This window comes from Gopherus flavomarginatus, chromosome 1, assembly GCF_025201925.1.
Source record: "Gopherus flavomarginatus isolate rGopFla2 chromosome 1, rGopFla2.mat.asm, whole genome shotgun sequence".
Classification (NCBI taxonomy): Eukaryota; Metazoa; Chordata; order Testudines; family Testudinidae; genus Gopherus; species Gopherus flavomarginatus.
In genome coordinates, this window is record NC_066617.1 from 323,280,632 (window position 1) to 323,305,692 (window position 25,061).

A 25,061-nucleotide genomic window follows, 5' to 3' on the forward strand; every position below is an offset into this window, starting at 1 on the left:
CTGCAGTAAAAGAGCTGATATCCATTATGCTAAGAACAGACTAGTCTTCTAGAGCCACGTTGCCATCTATAGCTTTCACTGTATGAGCAGAGGGTTCATGTTTGTTACAGTGTAATCAGAAAAAGAAAGAAAAGTTCTCTGTTGAACAAAGTGTAACATGCTGTTTTCCAGAGTGAAGACTCAGATGAAGAAGACTTCTGTGCCATCAGTAATAAATGGACTTTCCAAAGGACGAGCAGAAGATGGTCTCGGGTGGACGACATTGACACTTTGCTTCACCGATCAGACAGACATGGGTCTTCAGGAGATATTAAAATGAAAAACACCCCTAGCAGTGAGAGTGTCCTTACTGATCTGAGTGAGCCTGAAGTCTCGTCTATTCACAGCGAGAGCAGTGGGGGAAGTGACAGTCGGCATCAGTCTGGTATCAACAGCACTATCAGGGAGATATGTGACTGCTCAGGACAGCATAGTATAGAAAACGCACTTACACGTTACACCACTCCCGTCAGCTGTACCCTCTCCCAGGTTCCAAAGGAGACCACAAATTACTTCTGTAACCTTAAGAATGAGAAACCAACACGAACGAGAGCCAAGACCTTTCTAAAGCGCATGGAGACACTAAAGCCTAGAGGTGCACACGGAAAACTAAAGAGTTTGGGAAGGCCTGGTGTCTTAGAGATAAGCGGACCTGTTCTTCAACATGAGCCAAAATCCTTAAAGGACATGCACTGCCTGCAGATAGTGAATGGAGATGCAACCAAAAGAGGACTTTCCTTTTCTGCCAAATCCAGCAGTGACAGTAGTCAGTCAGAAAACAGCAGCAGTGGCATGAGCACACCATGTTTTAAGGAACACAAATGTTATGAAACAAACAAGCGAGGTGGTATGTACCTGGAGGACCTGGACGTTCTTGCTGGAACAGCTCTGAGACAAGTGGTAGACGAAAACCTTAAAAATGGATTTCACTCCCAAGAGAACCTGGTTGTGCATATTCCCAAGGACCATAAACCTGGAACTTTTCCAAAGGCACTTTCCATTGAAAGTCTCTCACCAACTGACAACAGTAATAGAGTAAACTGGAGGACAGGCAGCATCTCTTTGGGCAAACAGAAGTGCTCTACTCCTAAAGAAACCAGACTCATGGCTTGCTGTCCTAAAGAGAGTAGAGTTAGTATTTATGACAACGTGCCAGGTTCCCACTTGTACGCCAGCACTGGAGACCTATTGGACTTGGAAAAAGATGAGCTTTTCCCTCATTTAGATGACATTTTGCAGCATGTCAATGGACTTAAAGAGATTGTAAACCACTGGTCAAAGGATTTACAGCCAGAGCTGCAAAGCAGTGATTTATTGGTTGGGGAATCTGCATCATTGCCATTCCAGTCGCCCACCCAAATCACATTAGACTTTGAAGGGAACTCTGTTTCTGATGGTCGTACTACACCTAGTGATATGGACAGAGATGGAACATCCCTCAATGAATCAGAAACCACTGGTATTAGGGACAGGAGAGACTCTGGTGTAGGGGCATCTCTCACCAGGCCAAACAGGTTGGTAGCATAATTCCTTAAATAATTCCTTCTGTTTTTCATTATTAATGAGGTAGGTTGTGAAAAATGATATAATAAAGCAGGGGCACACTATCTGAGCATTGTGAACAGTTGTCAAAGCATCGTGATCACCCTGCCTTGCCCATATTGCTAAATTGGGAGGGGGAACCCAGCTAGATAGAATGGCAACTTCTAGGAGAAGAGGGCCCTGGTATGAAAAAGGTGGAGAGTCATCGTAATAGAGCAAACTACAGTGCACGCTTTCTTCCACAAGGTATTTTAGTTCAAAAACGTGGTGTCATATTCACAATGGGATGTATATTCAAACTGGCCTCTAAAATGTGCCCATTAGTTTGTGCAAACAGAGGCAGGACCCAAATTTTCATGCACAAGATTAGAGTCTGCTTTGAAAAAGTGGCCCTGTGCTCTTATGTAGAATTTACAGTGTTTCCCCAAAGCCCCCCATAGTTGGTTAACCCCCAGTGTATTTGTTAATGGAAATGTTAGGCTGGACTTCCCTAAGGGACACCGAGTGTTTGGAAACTCATTCTGCATTATTAATGAATTTTGTGAATTTGAGAGAAGGGGCTCAGTTGTGCCCTGAAGACACAGGCCTGAATAAGGGACTTTGCGAAGCTGCACTGCCGGGGGTGGGGGGATCTGAATGTGCAGTGGGAGTGTGGCTGCCAGGCGTGGTGCTGTGCGCACTCTGCTCCGCAGCCAACCACTTCCATGTGCTCCCCCACAAAGGTTCCATTGTTTTTATTTTGTTTTCATCAATTAACATGAGAAATCTTTGAAATCTCCTGTTTGTTCTTTAGAGCACTGGACATCACACAGAAAATCAAGCTTTGAGATACCTGAGTTTTATTTCTACCCAAACAGCACCCTCTCACACCTACCTTTGCTTTCATTTCTGTATAGTTCTCTTAGCACTGAAAACTCACTCAAGTGACAGAGTACATGGCCCATAAAAGCATTATTGGTTACCCTACAAGCACATAAGATTTTGTTAAAGATGGCTTCAGTTTGGCAGCCTTTGTCCAACCCACAAAGCGGGGGATACGGTTACTAACTAAGACATATCATGTGGGAGAGGCTCCAGGAGACAGGAAAGTGAATTTAAAAGAAAAGTTACCCACGCACTCCCTACAGACTATGGAATGTATACCTGGGAACGACTTACTAAACACAGTGTACTAAAACAGCTGGTCACAAATGGAAAAAAACTTGGCGATTTTGACTATTTTGAGGGACTCTTATGCAATCACTTAAATTCTGGTATCAGTCATTTGAATTACACTGGATTTATTCTGCTGTAACTAAGAGCAGAATTTGGTCCTATGTATTTTGATCTACGGGTAAAAACGCACACAGATCCAGATGTGCGTTCCAAGGGCTTAACACTGTAATTGCTTATAACCGGCCATATTGCTTACTACTGTGTTGAACTCCACAGAAATTAAGGAGACTACTCACATATTAAGCGTATGCCTAAATGTTTGCAGAATTTGGGCCAAAGTTCATACCTTGAAGAAGAAATGCAAAGGAAATGCAAATGAGTTATCTTAAATAGTCAGTATATAAAATGAGTCAGTATATAAAGAAAGTATCTTGGGTCAGATTCAAAGCTCATTAAAATCAATTGGATTCTTTCCATTAACTTCAGTGGGCCTTGGATCAGGCTTCCTAGAGCCTCACAGAAGCAAGGCACTGCATTCTCTGTCCCCAGGATCAGTCCTTTTGACAAGAAATCACTGATTTGACATTGACAAATACTGTATATCATCACATTTTTCCTAATTGTTGCACCATATAATCTCATTTTCCTTTTCTCCTTTCTTTTGCTGAAGGCGATTACGCTGGCATAGTTTCCAGATCTCTCATGGCCCGAGCCACTCTGCAGCATCGCTACAGCTCAGTAATCAATCAGCAGCCCAACTGAATCTACTGCAAAAATTTTCCTTACTTCGCCTTACTGCCATCATGGAAAAATACTGCATGTCAAACAAACATGGCTGGACATGGTAAGTGCATTATGTGTCTCACAAAACAGATATATTTAGAAGGAAATTGTTTCTCCCAATTATATTATTATCATTCCACTAACCTAGCCCCTTTCATCTGAGAATCAGAAAGTTCATTTTAGTCCATAGTTATATAGTGAGTCAGTGGCAAAGCCAGAAATAGAACCCAAGAGGTCTGATCCACCTCCCTGCTCTAACCACTAGACAACCCATCCTCTCTCTAATAGCAGCCAAGTACCAGAAAAATAAACAAGAAGGGTAGGAGTGAATAATTACACAGAGGAAATTTTAAAATAAGGTTCTCTAAAACTAAAGTTGTGGTTTGAAAGGAGCAGCTGCTGGTCGTACATCAAGTATACAAATTTGTTTTATTGTTGTTTTTTATATTAAAAAGGAGTGATTAGCAGTGGGTAGGTGGAAGTCATCTAGAAAATATTATCCTCCTGTATATGCAGAAACATTAGTCCAGTAATGATGATGATAATACTTCACAGTGAGACAGTGCTTTGCACCTTCAAAGCACTTCACAAACATTAACTAATCCTCACAAACCCCCTATCTGAGCTTGGCAAAATAATTACGGTATCTCCAAAGGTATAGATGGAGAAAGAGAGATGAGAGGTGAGGAGCTAGAGTCACAAAAGGACTTAACTCCCACATTAGGTGACTAACACCAAAATGTCAGTACCACTGGCATTCACAAAACCCCTGCTCAACTGCTAGCTAACCCTGGAGGAGCCTAAAGGTCATTGGCATCTCAATTTCCACCATTAAAAGTCTCCTAGCTGCCTAAGTTTCTGGCTCTGGGCATGCACACAGCTGCCTTAGTCTAGATGACACGGTGCCTAAATCCTAGTGGGATACTGCAACTAGGCATTTCCTGGCCTAGCTCAGCTGTGGGGCCCAATCCAGTAGCTGTTCTCAAGGTCTGTCTAATGTTGCGCAAAACAGACAGCACGAGGCAGGGAGGCAGCAGCCTCTTTTGTAAAATGTATCCCACTGGTCAGGGAACTCAGCTGAGATGGGGGAGACCCTGTTTCTATTCCCCCCTCTGCATGATGGGGAGAAGAGATGTGCACTTGGTTCTCCTGCCTCTCTGGTAAGTGGGCTCTAGGGGATCCTGATGGAGGACTCTTTCTCAATCTCTCCTGTTGAAGCTGTTCCTCTGTGTACAAACACATAAATATTCAGTGAGCCAGTGAATGATTCTGTAGTCCAGGGGTCGGCAACCTTTCAGAAGCGGTGTGCCGAGTCTTCATTTATTCACTCTAATTTAAGGTTTCATGTGCTGGTAATACATTTTAATGTTTTTTAGAAGGTCTCTCTCTATAAGTCTATATATTATATAACTAAACTAGTGTTGTACTGTAAAATAAACAAGGTTTTAAAAATGTTTAAGAAGCTTCATTTAAAATGAAATTAAAATGTTGATCTTACGCCGCCGGCCCACTCAGCCCACTGCTGGTCTGGGGTTCTGTTCACCTAGGCTGGCAGTGGACTGAGCGGGGCCTGTGGCCGAGACCCTGGCTGGCAAGGATCCAGCAGCCAGAACCCCAGATCAGCAGTGGTCTGAGCGGCTCAGCCCACTGCCGCTCAGGTGTTCCATCCGCCGGCTCCTGCCAGCCGAGATCCTGACTGCTGGATCCACTCAGCCCGCTGCCAGTCTGGGGTCCCGGCCCTGCCCACATACAGTGGGTACCTACCTTCTCCCTGGTTCTGGCCCATTCTCTTCCTTTCTCTGCACTGAGCTGAGGGTGGATGTGCACTGAGCACAGGGCTGGGGGTGAAGGGTCTGACCAGGAGCTAGAATGATGGAGGAGGCTTAGGGTTGGGGCAGGAGGTTTGAGTGTGGGGCACTTACCTGGGCAGCTCCCATATGATGCGAGAGGTGCAGGTGGGAATGTGGGGGGGGGGGTGTGCTGGAGTTCCTGTTTGTTGCTCAGGGTGAAGGTGGGGATATGGGGGGGGTTCATGAGGTGTAGGGGGGCTGGGGATGTGGGAGGTGCAAGAGTCAGGGCAGAGGCCTGGGGGCATGTGAGGGGGTGCAGGTGTCAGGGCAGAGGGGGGGCTGGATATGTGTGGGGGCACCAGAGTCAGGGCTGGGGGTGAAGAAGTCAAGCAGAGGTCTGGGTGTGTATGAGGGAGGTACATGGCCCAGGGCAGGGGCCTGGGTGGTGTGCAGGGGTGTGGGGCTCAGGACAGAGGGCTGTGAGTGGGGGGTGTCAGGGCTCAGGGCAGGGTGACTGCCCCCCTCAGAGCCACCAACCCCCTTGCTCCTTGTCCCCTGACTACCCTCCTGGGACTCCTGCCCCTAACTGCCGCCCCGGACCCCATCCCCTATCTAAGCCTCCCTGCTCTTTGTCCCCTGACAGCCCCCCAGGACCCTACCCCCTACCTGTCCCCTGACTGCCCCAACCCTTATCCACACCCCCACCCACAAACAGACCCCCAGGACTCCCATGCCCCATCCAACTGCTCCCCGCCCCCCTGACAGGACCCCCAGAACTCCCGACTCATACAACCCTCTCCCTGCTCCCTGCCTGCCCCAACCTCTCTCCACGCCCCTGCCTCCTGACAGGACCCCCACCCCGAACTTCCGACTCATCCAACCCCCCCAGGTCCTTGTCCCCTGACCATCCCCTCCAGAGACCCCCCCACCCTAACTGCCCTCTCTGGACCCTCTTGCTCCCTGTCCCCTGACTGCCCTGATCCCTATCCACCCCCCCACCCCCTAACAGACCCCAGAACTCCCATGCCCCATCCACCTCCCTGCTCCCTGACTGCTCCCTCCAGAGATCCCCACCTCTGGCCACCCCCTATCCAACCCACCCTGCTCCCTGTCCCCTGACTGCCCCCACTCCTTATCCACCCCCACCCCCCGGCCCCAGTCCCCTTACCTTGAGGCTCCAAGCAGAGCCAGATACGCTGCGCCGTGGGAGCACACCGCCCCACCCCTCAGAGCACTGCGCACATGGCGGCAGGGCTCCGGGTGAGTGAGGAGCGTCTTTCCCTCCCTGCGGAGCCAAACACTGCCCTGCAGAGCGCACAGGGCAGCCCTCAGAGCTCTGCGTGCGTGGCGGCAGGGCTCCAGGGGAGGGGGGAGCGTTTCTGCCTCCCCGTAGAGCCAGACACTGCCCTGTGGGAGCACACAGCCCCAGCCCCCAGAGCTCTGCGTGCGTGGCGGCAGGGCTCCAGGGGAGGGGGGAGCGTTTCTGCCTCCCCGTAGAGCCAAACACTGCCCTGTGGGAGCACACAGCCCCAGCCCCCAGAGCTCTGTGTGCGCGGCGGCAGGGCTCCAGGGGAGAGGAGAAGGCGTGGGAGGGGCCGGCGGCTTGCTGCGCTTGGCCCGATGCTCCAGCCCAGGACCGCGGACCCTGCGGCTTGCCGCGCCAGGAAGGATTTTTAATGGCATGAGGGAGTCCCAGCAGGCAGCCGCGTGCCATTAAAAATCGGCTTGCGTGCCATAGGTTGCCGACCCCTGCTGTAATCCAATGGTTAGGGCATCCTCTGAAGGTGAAAAACCCTTGTTCAAATCTCATTCCCTCAGGCAGAGGGAGGGGTCTCCCACATCCCAGCTGAGTGTCCTAATGGGTCAAAGGTTAAGGGCTCTTCCTCCAGCCATTTTGTGGTGAGTTAGACACCTTTCTTGAAAGAACCCTCCAGGAGAGGGTTTATGGTTGTTGATCCCAAACAAAGATAGGTGCCTCCCTCCAGCCAACAGTTAGACACTAACTCTCTGAGAGGCATGCGGTTTAGGACATACCCCTCTGATCAGCACCTGCTATTGGTTGGTTTAGGAAACTCCCTGTTGAGTGTGCTGGCTTCTGTGAATCCCATTCTTAGGATCCTAACTCTCCCCATGCCTTGTATAAGGAACCTTGAAACCTAACTCAGCTGTGAATTCCACAAGATGGCAGGGTACCTAAAAGTTAGGCACTAAAACGCTTGGCATTGTAACGACTAATTCTCTTTGGGAATCTAGCCCTCAGGGACTTACTCAGGGCCACAGAAGGTGACTTGGTGTCAGCGCTGTGATTAAAACTCGGCAGTTTCTGGAACTTGCTAATTTGCGCAAAGTAGCTCTCTCTTCTGACAAATATTTTCAGTGATCACATAGTTGATCTGTAAGGCCCAGATCCACAAGGATACACAGCTGTTTAAAACCCAGATTTAGGCACCTAAGTCCCATTTTTGGGCCCCACTGCAATTCACAAAAATCCTGCTCAGCTGCTGCTTAACCCGGTAGATGCGTAAACTTACTTTGTGCCTAAATTTTTGCTGCAAAAGCTCCCTAGAATCCTAAGTTTCTGCTTTGAAGCATGCATGTTACTACCTCACTCTAGGCACTGTGTGCCTGTCTCCTACCTAAGCCCTAGAGCAATCCACAAAGATATGGCAAGGAGCATCTATCTCACTCATGGAGCCCAATGCAGTAGGGGCCATCTACTGGATCAGCTCCCATTCCAAATCTGTCTGGAGGAGGATGAGAATGTGGTGCTGGTAGCACCCACCTTATAATCTTTAGCCCAGTGGTTAAAGCACTCACCCAAGTTCAATTCCCCCCTCTTCCTGACAGGGAGAAAAGATTTGGGCAGGGGTCTCCCAGGAGTGCTCTAATCACTTGACACTTCCTCTTCCAGCCATTTTGCGTAAAGTTAGGCACCTGCCTCGCTCATTCTCACAAGGAATGACTTAGGTGCCTAAGCCTCCTGACTCCAGGAGAAGTGTTCTTGGCTATCACAAGCAGAGATCAGAGTCTCCCTGCAACCCAGAGTTGGGCGTCAATCTATGGGGAGGGGGCTTAGAACACACCCCTCTGGTTGGCATCAAGGTGGCACCCCACCTAACATGCTGGGTTTTGTGCATTCTTAGGCACTTCTCTCTCCCCATTCATTCATAGGGAGCCTAGGCACCTGCCTTAGACTTTGTGGATCTCATTTGTGTTCGTGTGATTTTTTAGGTGGCTAAAAGTTAGGTGTTGGGTTGCTGAGCATCACAACACCTAAGTTTCTTTGTGGATCTGGGCCTAAGTTTTCATGCTCAGCACTACAGACAATTGGAATTACAAGTAGCTGTCGTGTTGTTTCCCTGAAACAGTTGGCAATTTTAGTGGAGTGAGTGTTTGGTTTTTTTTTGAAACAGTTGTGGTTTAGCATTTTACAGGGGAGAGGTTACCAGGACATTACCCTGTAATGGTTTTGATTTTTTTTAGAAAAATCCAAAGGCACAGTAGGTTTGTTAGTGGACAGGGGAGAGGTTACTAGCACTTTACCTTTTTTTTTTTTTTTCTGTTTAGAAGGCACAGAAGGAGAAATAGACTAATTATTAGTAGGAGAATTTTTTTGAAGTGGAGGGGTTTTTTTTGCAGTGAGAATTATGGGTTTAAGCAGTGGGTCATTTAGAGTCAAATGTTAACTCCTTCTCTTGCAAACTACGAAAACTCCGGCCATGTTCATCCATGTTTTAAAACTGCTGAAGCCAAGATTCCCACAAAAGGGAATCTGGCCTCTTGGTCTCTTTTCCACCATCATTTGTGGGAGAAAGAAAGTTCATCAAGTTTAGTTAATTTGCATGACCATAAATCAATTGAGTTACATCAGGGATGCATTTGCCACATAATGGTTTCTCACTGTAATTTATTACTGTAAATTACTGGACAACAGAAATGCTAAATCACAAAGCTGATATCATAGAAATCATTGGACCCATTAAAGAAATGAACTCGCGCTCTTTTAGATACATCTTCCACTATGTTTTGTTGTGCTGCTCATGCCCATCCATGCCAGACATTTTGAAGGCAAGCATACAACCACAGGCAATCTGCTGGTAAAGGCTCTCAAGAGACCATAAAATGTGAGACTTTAAAGGATTCATATATCATGTATTAGAAAGGAAACTTTTATTCAGCTGTCTTTATCAAAGAGGCTGCCTTCAGAGTTACTGGCTTCCCTCAGTAATGTTAGCCAGTAGGATCATGTAAGTACTGTCACAGTTTAATGCTAACGGTGTGAATTTCAGGTCTGTGCCAAAGTTCATGAAGAGGATGAAAGTTCCTGACTACAAGGACAAGAATGTCTTTGGTGTGCCTTTGATAGTTCATGTCCAGAGGACGGGGCAACCCCTTCCACAGAGCATGCAACAAGCACTGCGCTACTTACGCAGCAATTGTCTAGATCAGGTATGGACTTTACATTCCTGGCTAAATTTCAAAGGGTTTTTAAACCACAGTCTAGTGACTTGCATAGCCCAACTGGCTGGAGAATGTATCAAGCCAGCTGAAATGGTTTTACTGTCTAAACATTTTACTTTGCCAGCCCACATCAACGCCACACTATTCTAGAGCACTGTGCAGGTTATGGTAGCACTGGACAATGACATATTACTAACACCCCTTTTGTTGCTGTATTAACTCACTGTGCAAGGGACATAGCTATTATATCTTTATTGTTCCTCCCCTAAAGATAGAGCTCTATGTATATGTGTATACATAGCAGGGGATTGGACTAGATGACCTCCTGAGGTCTCTTCCAAACCTAATCTTCTATGATTCTATGATGCATGGTCACAGCACATTATTAGCAGGTAAATATGCCCAATGGTCTGTGATGGGATGTTAGATGGGGTGGGATCTGAGTTACTACAAAGAATTCTTTCCTGTACTGGCTGGTGAGTCTTGCCCAGGGTTTAACTGATTGCTATATTTGGGGTCGGGAAGGAATTTTCCTCCAGGGAAGATTGGCAGAGGCCCTGGAGGTTTTTCGCCTTCCTCTGCAGCGTGGGGCAGAGGTCACTTGCTGGAGGATTCCCTGCACCTTGAGGTCTTTAAACCACGATTTGAGTACTTCAGTAACTCAGACATAGGTTAGGGGTTTGTTACAGGAGTGGGTGGGTGAGATTCTGTGGCCTGCATTGTGCAGGAGGTCAGACTAGATGATCATAATGGTCCTTTCTGAACTTAAGTCTGTGAATCGATTAATCTGTGAATCTATATCGTGGCTAGAGAGCTCAGACAGCAAGTTGACATTTTGTTCTGCATTGCAACAATGCTTGCCCAGTTTTATCATTGGAGCAGCATGTTTCCCACATGCCCCAAAGCCCACTTCTGAATTTTCCAGAGTTTCTGCTCCTTGCTCTGCTTGGGACATTGTGCTCACTGCAGTAGCTCTGATGCTGTGGGAATGGCTTAATGAGAGTTTCAGCACTATGGGCAGAAATGGGAAGATAAGTAGGGGCAGGGAGGAAATCATTCCACAACTCGGTGTAGCTAAGTTCTCATTCAGCGCCCATCACCATGGTATCTGGGCTTGTATAATGAGAGTGAAAGAATGCAGGAGCAGGAGCAAGGAGGTGAAGCAGGGCTGGATTAAGTAGTGGAGTTGAAGGAATGGAAGTGTGTATAGGAGAGTGAAAAGGAGAACAGATGGAAGGGAAAGGAAAGAGAACAGAGAGCAAAATAGAACAACAGAGACAATAGGGAGAAATGAGGAGTAACGGGGGAAGAAAGGAGAAAACAAAAATAGGACAGAGACCAGAAAAAGCAAAAGCAACAAAGAGAGTCCAGCCACGAACAGCATCTCTTGTGACACGGACAAGTCTCTGCTTCAAGAAGTCACTGGCAGGTGTCAGAGCAATAGGAGAAAGTCAGCTCCGCTCTCCTAATGGTAGAATTGAGGAAATATTAAAAGATAAAGGGAGGGAAGGGTTTAACATCAAAGTGCCTCCAGACTGTGAACATATAAAAACATATTTGTGCAGAGACTTTTGCCCAAACCCAGATATAGGATTTCAAATGTTCAGTTAATTCAGCTTCTGCACTTGACACCTTCACTCCTTATCCTGTCTAATTCAGAATTAGCGAATGCCTGCCCATTGGTTTCATTAGAGACCTAAGCAGCTTCCAGCATCTCCCTGTACAATGCATGTAGGAAGCTAGCCTAGAGCCCTGTGCTTCTGGGTCTGCCACTGTACGTACTTAACAGAGTTGCAGTTGTTTATATATATGTATAAATTGTAAAGTATGGCCATGGGCACTTGAGATAGTTATGACTGTTCTGAGATGAAGTAAGGAAATTCAGGCCTTTAAGGATTGAACATGATTATTCAGATACAACCCTGATAAAGAGAAATCTCTGTATCTTTCTTTGTTGGCTGAGCTTTTATTTCTATCCTACATCAACTGTGCACTTGCAGAATAGACTATCCACAGCACATGAAGAAAATAAAGAGAGTGGGATAAATTAATCTCTGGTGTAAATCTGTTTGTGTGTTTATGGATCTCTTGTAGTTACAGGGTGCATCTCTAATACTGTGGAAGAGATCCTGAAACACCTGCTTTTATGAAACCAAGAACTACTTCCTCTTGATGAATTGAGCATTTTTCCAAAGAAAAGGAAATAGAAGTAACATCATTACACAATAGCAGAGATTAGCAGTAACCGGATGTCAGGCACCAGGAGATAGTTTTGATGAAATTTGATGTCTGATCTCTGATTCTAACATAACTGTGAATTTTTAAAGGTTGTTTGTGCCAGCAAGGAGCCTTTGCCCCAAACACAGATGTTTTGCTTCACATTTGTCCAGCACGCTCCAGAGTTTTATACTTTGAACAGAAACAATTGTGGCCATGAGTCTAGTATATTCAATACAGGCTAGGGGAGCATTCAAAAGGGAGAGAAGAAATGATGGACAATCCAGATGAAAAGAGCCAGTCGCTTCCTTGTATTTCATTGTCAGATCTAAAGGCAGCTTTATCTCTGAATATAAACTTAATCCACCAATGTGCACACAATGCAGATTCCAGTTCTGTAATTTCTATATATTGCTTTAGGTTGCAAACATCACTGACATAATTCACTTATATAACTTTTCCTAGACATAACAGAAAAATCTCAAAGCTGCTATTTGCAATCTGATACTGTATTCCACTAGCAAACTAATACACAGCATGCACAGAACTATGTACAGTTTAATTTACAAAAGCCACGTCATCTGTATGTTAATCATCAAAACATTTCAGTATATGACCATTGAACATGGAAGGACTTCAAGAGCATCCATTATTTGTTCAGGATGAGGATAGCTACATGGGCCTTGGAATGGAGGCTGCAAAGATGAGCATAGGATATTGCATGACTGAACTGCATATTTAGTTCTTTTCATGGTTGGAGTTGGTGGGATATGCAGTCCAGTAACCTTGACTCCAAGTTAACAAGACAAATATAACTACCTGTACACAACAGGCAAAGAGGAAGCAAACTTTATAATTTAAAGCCCAAAATAGGCCCACTTGATTCTTTTTATAGATTTTCTCAGTATTTCACCTCTTCTCCTATAAACTGAAGAAAAACAACAGGAATACTTCCCAAATGGAACAACAGAAATTCACTTGGGAATAAATATGTGGTTCATGCTCAGGAATTCACCTCAGGGGAATTCCACTTCCGAGAACTACTGTAAAAGGACAGCACTGCTGTGAAGGCACTAACAGCACTCATTTTAAGAATTATCACTTCCTTCAGAATAGAAAACAAACAAGATAAAAATGTATCTTGGTGTCTCTACACAAATAATCCCTCTGCGGCTTCTGCTTCGTAACTACTAGGTTTTTCAGTGGAATTTGAGGAAACTTCCTGGAGCAGAGAACAGGAAGGGGAAAAATAGATTTAGCATCTTGGTGTTAATCCTACCAGGATGTGCCAGTCTCTTGACACAGAGTATATTACTTAGCTGAAGATCCTGTTGTCTTGTTAATCTTCAAAATAGATAGACATGATAAGCCAGATTCTCAGCAGGGGTAAATCAGTGTATCTCCATTAAAGTCAACTAGTTATGCCAATTTACACCAGCTAAGGAACTGAGTCATAATTTTTAGGCAATGTTATACCCACATACCTTCTGACCTTTTGATGTGTGATTTGGTATAATAGGGAAGAATTATTAGGTGTTATAGTCCTACAGAAAGAGTATGTAACTGTTTATGATTTCTCTTGTGAACAAGTCTAGTGGCATTTCCATTAATGTAAGAATCTTGCCGTTGCATGAAATCTTGTTGTTATCTACAACAGTAAAACAAGTAACACAACTTCCTCAGTAAGCAAAGCCTCTTGTAATAAATACTTGAAAGAAATGGCTGTTTAACCAACCCAACGTGGCTCCTGGTTTAGGTGGGTCTGTTTCGAAAATCAGGCGTGAAGTCCCGAATCCAGGCCCTTCGTCAAATGAACGAGAGCTCCCCTGAGAACGTCAACTATGAAGACCAATCAGCCTACGATGTGGCAGATATGGTAAAGCAGTTTTTCAGGGACTTGCCAGAACCTCTTCTCACCAGTAAGCTAGGAGAAACCTTCCTCCATATCTATCAACGTAAGTAAAATGGTGGTTATTCTGAATGTTACCGAAGTGTCAACCATGGGCCTGATTCATTCAACTAACTTCAAAGGGCTTTGGCTTTGGCTCAGGCAAAATATGATTGGTGCTGTACACAGCACAAAATAAAGACAGTCCCTGTTACTAGAGGCTTTGGCTGAGATTTTCAAAACTATCTAATGGGATTTGGGCATGCAGCTCCCTTGACTGTCATGGAAATTGGGTGTCCAAATCCCACATGCAGCTTTGAAAATCTCACTCTTCCAATCAAAAAGAAGCACACAGAGAAGATGAGATACACAGGGAAAGCCAGAGGAGGAAATAACCTGAAACAGTTTATATTATAATATCATATTTTTAAAAAAAATTATAGACCCACTTCATCTTGGTAAAAGTCTTTGGAATGTGGAGAGGATGGCGGCTTGGCCTTCAAAATGAGAATATTAACATGAAATGAATTTTCATGAGGATATATATTTTGAGGGTTTGCATTTTCATTATATCTACTAACATTTATATGTACTCTAGTATCATAGTTTAGAGCCCAAACTTAAGTCCTGTTAAGAGATCTAATAGGGGAAGAAAAGCTTAAGGGTTTTTTCTTTTAATTTCATTCTTCAGCAATGTCTGAACCTCAAACAGATCAGAAAGATATCAGTGTATGTGAGCCAGAAAGTGAAACCAACAATTCTAGTCAAATTGTCCAAATTAGGAGAGGAACCAAAAGTAAACAAACAGTAGAAATAGTGAAAGGTAAATTAACAACTTAAAATGTTCTGTTGTAGGAATTTCAAGTGATACTGAGAAGAGAGAAACCATTTTAAAATACCATATGAGTCTAGACTCATGACCTAATCATTGACCCATACTTCCTCTTTCTGCTTTCATTCCCAGAAGCTGCAGGGTCACACTGAACTTCAGGCACATTTCACAGCACTTTATAAAAAGCACCTGTAATTATTTGCACCAATAAAATTGCGCCCATAATTACTTGCATCACCAAAATAGCAGGCTAAGTAGAGGATATATTTAATTCCAGGGCCATATTTTATGTTCTCATATGACTTTTTAATAGAAGTATGTGTTCTAGCCATTGTTTGAAAACTGGGAATGCTCCTGTGTTAACACAGGAGGAAAGGCCAGCCAGCTGTCACATCTAAATGCCCATGTCTCTAAAAAGCACATATGGTTTCAGAGTGTGGAAGCTCATATAAAACTAAAACCAATTGAAAAAAATCTCCTTTTAGGATGTTGCTAGGCCTTGTAGGAGCTTCTGTTTTGGGGAAGTCAGATGTATTTTATTTATAACTAAAGCTGGCCCCATAATACTCTAGTACAGCACATAGAGAAAAGATTTAAAGAAGGAAATTGTGATATTCCACTTTATGGATCAGCCTTTTACCATATTCTTTTGGTTAGGAAAATGTCATTTATGAAAATGATAGTAAAGCCTCCATGTACAGTATATATAGGGAATAAATGAATTCCAGGGCATAGTAAAGCTAAAGAGCTTAAGCCTGTACTGCTGGGAGAAGAAGAAATGGCTCTAGGAAGGATTTCTTTGAACTGTGTGAGTAACTTTAAGGACTTCAGTATGGATCTGTTTAAAACAAAGCAGTAACAGGGAAACAGGTGGGCTTTCCTACATATTGAGAAACAAAGTTTAGATTAAAAACATGTAGGATTTTTTCCTCCATACATTCAACAACATTTATATTTCTCTGCTATAGGTAGTACTGGAAGAACCACCTTTTCTGGATCAAAAAAATAAATAAAAATGAACAGTTACTTGAGTACCTATGGTATCTCATAAAGTATGGGGTTAAATCAGGGGTAGACAAACTACGGTCCATCAGACCTTTTAATCCAGCCCTTGAGCTCCCACTGGGAGCGGGGTTGGGGGCTTGCCTCGCTCTGCACGTGTCGTAGCTCTACATGGCTCCCAGAAGCAGTGGCGTGTCCCACCTCTGGCTCCTATGCGTAGAGGCAGCCAGGGGGCTCCATGTGCTGCCTCTACCCCAAGCGCCAGCTCCACAACTCCCATTGGCCGGGAACTGTGGCCAATGGGAGCTGCAGGGGTGGGGCCTGCGGATGGGACAGCGCACAGAGCCACCTGGCCACACCTCCATGTAGGAGCCAGAGGGGAGACATACCACTGTTTCCAGGAGCTGCTTGAGGTAAGTGCTGTCTGGAGCCTGTCCCCCTGCCACCCAGCCCTCTGCCCCAGCCCTGATCCTCCTCCCACCCTCTGAACCCCTCAATCCCAGCCTGGAAAACACTTCTGCACCCCAACCCCCTGATCCCCAGCCCAAAGTCTGCACCCCCAGCTGGAGCCCTCACCACCACCACCCTGCACCCCAACCCCTTGCCCTAGCCCAGAGCCACCTCCTGTACTCTGAACCCCCCAGCCCGGAGCCCCCTTCCCCACACCCAACCCCCTATTCCAACCTGGAGCCCCACCCTGCACCCCAAACCCCTCATCCCCAGCCCCAACCTGGAACCTGCACCCCTAGCCCAGAGCCCATACCCTCTCCCACACCATAACCCCCTGCCTCAGCCTGGAGCCCCTTCCCATACTCCAAACCCCTCTGATCCACACCCCACAGCCTCCTCCTGCACCCCAAACTCCTCATCCCTGGCCCCACCCCAGAGCCCACACCTCCACCCAGAGCCCTCATCCTTCCCACATCCCAACCTCCAGCCTGGATACCCCTCACACACTCTGAATGCCTCATTTCTGGCCCCACCCCAGAGCCTGCACCCCTAGCTGGAGCCCTCATCCCCTCCCACACTCCAACCCCCAATTTTGTGAGCATCCATGGCCCACCATACAATTTCCATACCCAGATGTGGCCCTCAGGCCAAAAAGTTTGCCCACCCCTGGGTTAGATAGATACTTTACTTTGGGAATTTTTGTTCATATGCATGTAGTTTACATAATCACCAAAATTGGGGTTCAGAAGGATTATTTTCCTCATGACATACTGACAAGAACTTGAGGAGCTGGGACACTGCTGATATATCCAGAATGGTTGATCTCTGTGATTGCAGTGGGATGGGCATATCACAGTTCAGACTGTGCTCAGTTACCCTATACTTGGCATAACAGTGGTTTTTGTTACTCTGCTTAACCAAAATGCCCAGTTAACTGAAGTGACGTCCCTCAAGGTTGTATTGTAATCTTCATTATGTGCCAGAATCCAGTGCAGGGAGGGATGAGGCAGTAGCGTAGCTGGCGGGATTCAGCGGAAGTAGCCGCTTCCCCTCAGGCCGGCAGGCATGGAAGTGGCGCCTGCCAGCCAGCGCTACCAACCACACAGCCGGAGGAGCCGCGGGGCAGCAGCAGCAGCCCGGCGCGGAAGTGGCGCCTGTCGACCTGCGCTGTCTGCTGCACAGCCAGAGGAGCCGTGGGGCGGCAGGCCGGCGCTGCCCACCGCATGGCCAGAGGAGCCGCGGGACGGCAGGCCAGCACAGAAGCTGCACCTGCCGGCCGGTGCAGGCACAGCCAAGCGCTGGGACAGGAGCCAGGGACAGGCAGCGGCGCAGGAGGGAGAGTTGGGGGGGGAGTTCCAGTCTGGGGGCATGACCAGAGGGGGAACCCGGGGCGGGGTGTGTGTGTCTTTTTTATGTTTTTTGCTCCCCCTACGCTGAAAACCTGGCTACGCCACTGTGATGAGGGACACATTGCACAGACTTAGCAAAGATTCCTCTGAGTTTTCTGAAGGTTTCCTGTGTCCCTTGTCACCTCTAGAAAGTCAGGGTTGTACTATATCAATTTACCATTTTTTGTCTGAAACCTTTTAAAATAAAGTGGTTGCATGAGCTTTCCAAGAGACAGAACTTAATAGCTTGCTGTTACATCAATGGTAACTCACGCTTTGCTCTTCTTTCATAGGGTTATATATAATGTATTAAACACCCAAAGGAGTTCTCTTAATCCAACCTGAGGAAACTTATGGTAGCTTTAAAAATAATTCTGTCCAAGATGCTATTCAAGCATATCCATTACTACTTTCATTAAACTCTTCCTAGGTTCAGGACATAAGTGCAAGCATTTCCCCAAGCATTCCTAATGCTTTTTGAACTGCTCTCCCAAGGGCAGAGAGAGCATAGAAAATAGCATTTAATGCTATGGCACTAAGTACTGTTCTCACATCATAAACTCTAAATGAAGTACGGTCTCCTTCTTAGAGACCCACCTCAGGGACAGAGAAGGGTAGTAAAATAGGTTAGACAGGCGATGCAGTATGGAAAGATAAAATATATAATAGCACTTAAAAGTTCGGACTCAGTCCTCCTTAGTACAAGTCGGTATTCACTTTCCAAAACATGGAAGAGTCAGAGCGAGCAAGCTCAGAATATGTAAGAAAGAAAAGCTCAGGTTTTCATAGTCTGACAATTAAAAGGTGTTTTCCCCCTCCAAAAAGAGTCGTCACCACAGTGTGAGTTTGTGTTCACTTTATCATGTTCCAGTGTCTTTACATGATGTTATGATTAACCCCATTGAATGACACTTGATTTTCCTCAGATGTTCCCAAAGAGCAGAGACTTCAGGCCTTGCGGGCAGCCATCATGTTGATGTCAGACGAAAACAGGGAGGTTTTGCAGACTCTGCTGTGTTTCCTGAATGATGTCTCCTCTGTAGAAGAGAATCAAATGACTCCGATGAATGTAGCGGTGTGTCTGGCCCCTTCCCTTTTCCACCTTAATATATTAAAGAAGGAAAGCTCACCAAGGTAAGTAATTGTCTTGGCTGTCCCCTTATCTTTTACAGAAAGGGCTGGAATTTAAAACTTAAATAATATTGTATGAGCATGATACTTTTGATGTTTAGACCAACATTTGGGGTCAGATTTTCAAAGGCGACTGTTGACTATCGCACCCTAAGATTTGGGCATGCATTCTTTGAGAAGGAATTACAGAGCCAAAAGGGCATTTACACACAGAGAAAGTCATTTAATTCTTGCACAAGTAAATGCCTATTTTTATCTCTAAATTCAATGTGTGTGTGAGTATGTTTTGTAGGGGTAGTTTTGGCTTTTGAAGGCACCAAACCTGATTCTGCTGCCATTGGCGTCAATGGGACTGTAGACATGCCCTTCCTTGCTCTTGGTACAAGTCAGTCGGAGACCAGTCCTTTGCAAACCTCAGTGCCTTTTATTTCCCTGTGTGCATTTCCACCACCACCTATATATAGTTCTGTACACTTCAATATTACTCAGGTAGCCACCTGGGGAACAGCTAGCTCCTGCAGCTAGGTGGGAACAGCAATCCCTACCTCCTCCCTTTCCTGTCCCTTCCTGCTAGCTTTATAGGCCTCCGCCCCATAAAGCTCACAGGTGATTACCTGGCAGCCCTTTAATGAGCCACACCCTGCCAGCTCCAATTATTTCCCCTTTTGGGGAGCTGAGCTAGCAGGGGCTAGTTCAGTGCCTCTTAGGCCAGCACCCTGTTACGGACTTTTGCCATTGACTTCAGTGTGGAGAAGATAGGTCCACAGTTTTGTGAGCATGGCTTTTAACAAGCACATTTTCACGGCATGGCACAAGGTTGCAGGCACACAATTCCTGTCAAAGTCAATGGGTATGTTCTGGCTTAAATCCTGTGCAACCTCAAACTTCACCCAAATTGTTGTTAAAGAGGCATCATGGAAAGGAGGGATAAGCACGGAACGCTTGTGTGCTAATCTCAGCTCTGCCAATGACTCACTTTGTGTATACTTGAATAGCATTCTGATAACTGGAAAATTGAGCTCATTTCAGGCCATGTTCCTGTGGTTCATAACATGGTGAATATAGATTAAACAGGGCTTAGACCCATCCAAACATTGGTGGCCCATCTAAATGTCCCCTCTGCATTCCTTTCCCATCCCTGCCAAAGATATTACTGTGAGCATATTTGGAATCTGTTCAGATATATGGGTCTGGAAAAGTCTCCTTGTAGCCAGTGCCTTGCCAAGCATTTTAAATGATGACAGGGCTTATTTGTTGAAGGTCTGTTGCAAAATGTCTGATATGCAATGTTCAACATCTTTAAATGTTCCTGCTTTTAACTTTGGCTTGAGAATATTTTAGGTAAACACTTTTCCTTTGAATCGAAAAAAGGTTTTGTGTGGCCTGAATGATCTCTTAGAAATTTAAATTTAAAAAGGTTTTCTCTATGACTATGAGATCATTGTGCCATTATGTTTACTTTCATATTAAAAAGATCCAGCTCCTCTTACCTGAGACACTGAATTCAATTACAGAGTAATACAGAAAAAATATGCAACAGGAAAGCCAGATCAGAAGGACCTCAGTGAAAATCTGGCAGCTACTCAGGGACTTGCACACATGATAATAGAATGCAACAAACTTTTTGAGGTGAGTGGAAGACTCAGTATTACTCATGGAGGCCACTGTACATAATAGAGCAGCCTTTGACATATTTACATTTTCTCTTTCATTTTAGCTTAGAGGGCGATGGTTCCTCACTTATTATAAGCTTGTTCCCATCTGAAGTTTATTTCTCATTTCTTTTTGACTGTCTCCTTCTACCTTTTCAGAGATGCAGATATTAGCAACATTAGTTTATGATCCTTCTGGGTTAACAAATTTTACTTTATAGTAAAATCTGTTGTTTTAACATTGAATTAGTTATATGTTTTAATAAAAAAAATCCAGAAGGGAGCTTACATATGTTGTTCTGTATGTAGTGTAATAAAGCTGTCGTTGCCTAGGATTACACAGTGATTACTGAACTACATGCACTGGCATTTGCCATTTCAGGGATAGAACTTGTATCTTCCTGCTCCAAAAGTACATGCTAGTCTTCTTTGAGCTAAAGGAGAATCGCTATTAGCACTAAAGGGCCTTTGACGTACAATTGAACAGTCTGATTCCATCCAGTAGAGAGGTGTGGTACACAGACACAGTGGCTATTATCGTATCTTGATATCTCATGATTAACAGTAGGCAAAGATAGCAGTGAGTATCTGCTTTCATAGATTCATTGTGCTTGTGTACAGGATAATACATCATGCTAGAGAATGTTTCTCTTAAAGGGCAGTTCTCAAAATAAGTGTCTACCTCTAAGTTTTACCTGCTTTCTTTGAAGCAGGTCCCCCATGAGATGGCAACCCAGTCTCGGAACTCCTACATGGAAGCTGAAGTGCATTGTCCAACAGTGGAGGAACTAGGAAAGCAAATGGGTGAAGAAGGAGGAAATTACCAAATGTACCTTGAAAGTCTGATGCACAACCTTCAGAAAGAAGCAAAAGAGAAATTCAAAGGATGGGTCACCTGTTCTAGCATAGAGAACACAGACCTTGCCTACAAAAAGGTAATTTCAAGAGATGTGGAAGAAGTAAAAAACAAAACAAAACAAATTAAAAAAAATTCTAATCTACCCATTTCTACCCATAGGTCCCATTAGTTCATTACTGGCTGAATAAATGCCTTTACTATTTTTTAAGTCTTCTACAGGCAGGTAAATAATATTCTTGGAGGCGAGGGGGGGAAACCTGTTAAAACTTCCTATATAAATAAATAGTTAATAGAAATGTAACATGGCAGTGATCTATGTACAGGTCTGTCGCAACTTACACGCATTTAACATGCACGATTTTAGATTTACGCTGTACGGCCGGAGTCCAGGGGCGTGGCCTCAAGATTTAAAGGTCCTGGGGCACCCGCTGTGGCTGAGAGTCCCAGGGCCTTTAAATCACCCAGGGGGCTCCCAGCTGCAGAGGTGGCTGGTAGCCCCTGGGGCGAACTAAAGGGCCTGAGGCTCCAGCCACCGTGGAGGTCTGGGCCCTTTAAATGCCGGCCCGGCTGCCAAAGCTGCGGGCGGGATTTAAAGGGCTCCACCGGGCTTCCCACCGCTGCGGTGGGAAGCCCGGTGGAGCCCTTTAAAACCCATCTGAAGCTCCGGAGGAGCCCTTTAAATGCTGCCCCGGGCCGGCTGCCAGAGCTGTAGGCAGGATTTAAAGGGCTTGGGGATGTAATTTTAAGTATACGCGGTTTTCGCTTTACGCGCTAACCGAGGAACGGAACCCTGCGTAAAATAAGACTTGCCTGTATGATATTCCTGGAAGTGGGCACAAAGAAGCCATAGTAAGGTCTCAGCTAACAGGCAGAGGAAGTGATAAAGCAAACCGTGAAAAGATAGAGAGAAGAAAAGAGGAAAAATAGATTGTATTACTTGAGTGAGTTGTTTGAGAAGGGGATGAGTAACTTTCCTGGCCTTCTGCTTCTCCTGCAAACAGGTCACTGGAACACATTAGAGAAAGTTTTCTAAAGCTTGAGGAGATTTGGAAGGTGTGTGTGGAGGGCAGGGGGAACTTTGTTAATATAGATACAGTATAGCTTCCTGCCTGTTCTACCAGGGTAGTCCTGCACAGTTGTTGTGAAAATGTTAGATCTATGATTTTAGGATAATTTTGTCACCACTCTATTCAGATGGAGGCTTTCCCCATTACAACAAGGGGGAAGTTAATATTAACAAAGGGGAAGGAATGCAAGCCAAAATAGGGAAAAACAGGTTAAAGAATATTTAGATAAGATGGACATATCCAAGTTAGCAGGGCCTGATGAAATTCATTATAGGACACTTCAGAAATGAGCTGAAGCAATCTTGGAATCATTAGCAATTATCTTTGAGAACTCTTGGGGGATGGGTAAAGTCCCAGAAGACTTGAGAAGGGAAACATAGAACCTGTCTCTAAAAGGGGGAACAAAGAGGACCTGGAGAATTATAGACCAGTCAGCCTAACAATCAGTTTGTAAGCATCCTAAGGAAAATAGGGTTATCAGGAAGAGCCAGCATGGATTTGTCAAGAACAAATCATACCAAACCAACTTAACTTCCTTCTTTGACAGGTTTACCAGTTACTAGGGGGGAAGAATGACATAGTATATCTTGATTTTAGTGAGGCTTTTGATGCAATCCCACATGATGTTCTCATAAGCAAACTAGGGAAATGTGGTCTAGCTGAAATTACTATAAGGTGGGTACACAACAGGTTGAAAGACTGTACTCAAAGAGTAGTTAACAACAGTTTGCTGTCAGACTGGGAGGGCTCATCTAGTGGGGTCCTACAGAGGTCAGTCCTAGGTCTAGTACTATTCAGTAGTTTCATTAATGACTTGGAGAGTGGAGTGGAGAGTATGCTTTTAAAATTTGCAGATAACACCAAGCTGGGAAGGGTTGCAAGAACTTTTGGAGGACAGAATTAGAATTCAAGATTACCTTGACAAATAGGAGAATTGGTCTGAAATCAACAAAACAAAATTCAGTAAAGACAAATGCACAACTACAAAATGGGGAATGACTGACTTATGTGGTAGTGCTGCTGAAAAGGACCTGGGGTTATAGAAGATCAAAAATTGAATATGAATCAACAATGTGATGCAGCTGCAAAAAAAGGTTAATATCATTGTGGGCTATATTAAAATGAGTGTTGTATGTAAGACGCGGAAGGTAAGTGTCCCACTTTACTTGGCACTGGTGAGGCCTCATCTGGAGTACTGTGTCCGATACTGGGTGCCACACTTTAGGAAATATGTCAACAAATTGGAGAGAATCCTGAGGAAAGCAACCAAAATATTAAATAGTTGAAAAAACCTGACCTATGAGAAAAAGTTAAGAGTGCATGTTTAGCTGTGAGAAAAGAAGAATGGGGACGGGGCTGTTAAGGGCTGTTATAAAAAGGACTGTGATCAATTGTTCTCCGTCTCCACGGAAGGTAGAAAAAGTAATGGGCTTAACCTGCAGCAAGAGAGATTTAGGTTAGATATTAGGAAAATACAAAGGTAGTTAAGCTTTGGAATAGACTTTCTAAATACAAAGGTAGTTAAGCTTTGGAATAGACTTCCAAGGGAAATTGTGGAATCCGCATCATTGGAGGTTGGATAAACACCTGTCAGGGATGGTCTAGGTTTATTTGATCCTGCCACAGCACGGGGGCTGTCCCTTCCAGCCCTGCCTTTCTATCATCTTGGGCTCTCTGTGGTTTTCTCCCCACTACGGTGCTGTATCAAGTAACAGAACCCAAGGGCTAGTGAGCAGATTTTTTGCTATAAAAGCTATTTTCCTACTTTTGGGGCCCCAGAAAAAGGAACCTTTATCCATCCAGACACAAGAATGAGTCACCATGTCAATTACTCTTGAAAACTCTGGTTAATGCAACTCCACTGATGAGCCAAAAGGGCAAATTCTCTGTACACAGCATCACCTCAGATTGCCCAAGTGTTTTAGATTGAACATGGGACTCTTTCAGGGCAGTCAGAGTTTCAGATGCTGGGCTAAGAAATCAGTCTTCTAATCATGTTGTTTATCACCTACCCTTTCTTCAGTCCCTTTTACCAGCTATTTTTCAAATATTCTATGACCTCTTCAGGGAAAATCCCATGATCTACTTAATATCTTTGAGATAGGAACTTTGGAACAAATTGGCATCTCAGTCTCACCAATATAAATAGAGTAATGCCAGTGCCATCGAAGGATCTAATCCAGATTTATATTGGTGCAAGAACAGAATTTAACCTACTGTCTCATTTTTCTGTTAAGTGTCAGCACATGTATATTTCTATATAAACAAATAATATTGAACATGCCTGTAAATACAAATGCTGTGAAACGTCATCTTAAACTTGAGCTCTGAGTCCTCACCGGAAATTCCACACCGAGAACATATTCATAGCTCCAGCATTTCCATTTTTCTTTATTGTTTACTCAAGGTTGGGGATGGCAACCCACTCAGGCTTTGGAAAGCTTCAGTGGAAGTTGAAGCACCCCCATCAGTTGTACTGAATCGAGTTGTAAGAGAACGTCACCTTTGGGATGAGGACTTCTTGCAATGGAAGGTCGTAGAAACTCTGGATAAGCAAACAGAAATCTACCAGTATGTATTGAACAGCATGGCACCCCATCCTGGCAGAGACTTTGTAGTTCTAAGGTAAACTTTCTAAAAGCACTCTTCTTGGCTCTTACTTCTCCACACGGAGTTTCTGTTATTAGAAAGATCTGGTCTTATAGAGCTTTCTCCTTAACATTTATTCACTAAGTATACTGTGTCATCTACATATAGGCTGTAATATTTTATTTCTCAAAGTGAATTTAAAACTATGCACTTAGA

At 44.7% G+C, this 25,061-nt stretch overlaps 1 protein-coding gene across 6 annotated transcripts in view; it reads left to right on the top strand.

Moving 5' to 3' along the window:
- STARD13 (StAR related lipid transfer domain containing 13) overlaps positions 1-25,061 on the top strand; it is a 393,039-nt gene that overhangs the window by 360,436 nt on the left and 7,542 nt on the right. For 3 of the 6 annotated variants that reach the window (XM_050937154.1, XM_050937157.1, XM_050937156.1), the window contains 8 exons: positions 172-1,553; positions 3,407-3,580; positions 9,599-9,758; positions 13,744-13,942; positions 18,474-18,681; positions 20,193-20,307; positions 21,041-21,265; positions 24,664-24,881. In XM_050937154.1, coding sequence (XP_050793111.1) covers positions 172-1,553; positions 3,407-3,580; positions 9,599-9,758; positions 13,744-13,942; positions 18,474-18,681; positions 20,193-20,307; positions 21,041-21,265; positions 24,664-24,881 — 2,681 coding nt within the window. The remainder of the gene's footprint in view (positions 1-171; positions 1,554-3,406; positions 3,581-9,598; positions 9,759-13,743; positions 13,943-18,473; positions 18,682-20,192; positions 20,308-21,040; positions 21,266-24,663; positions 24,882-25,061) is intronic. The other 3 variants (XM_050937155.1, XM_050937158.1, XM_050937159.1) reach the window with 1 other exon arrangement.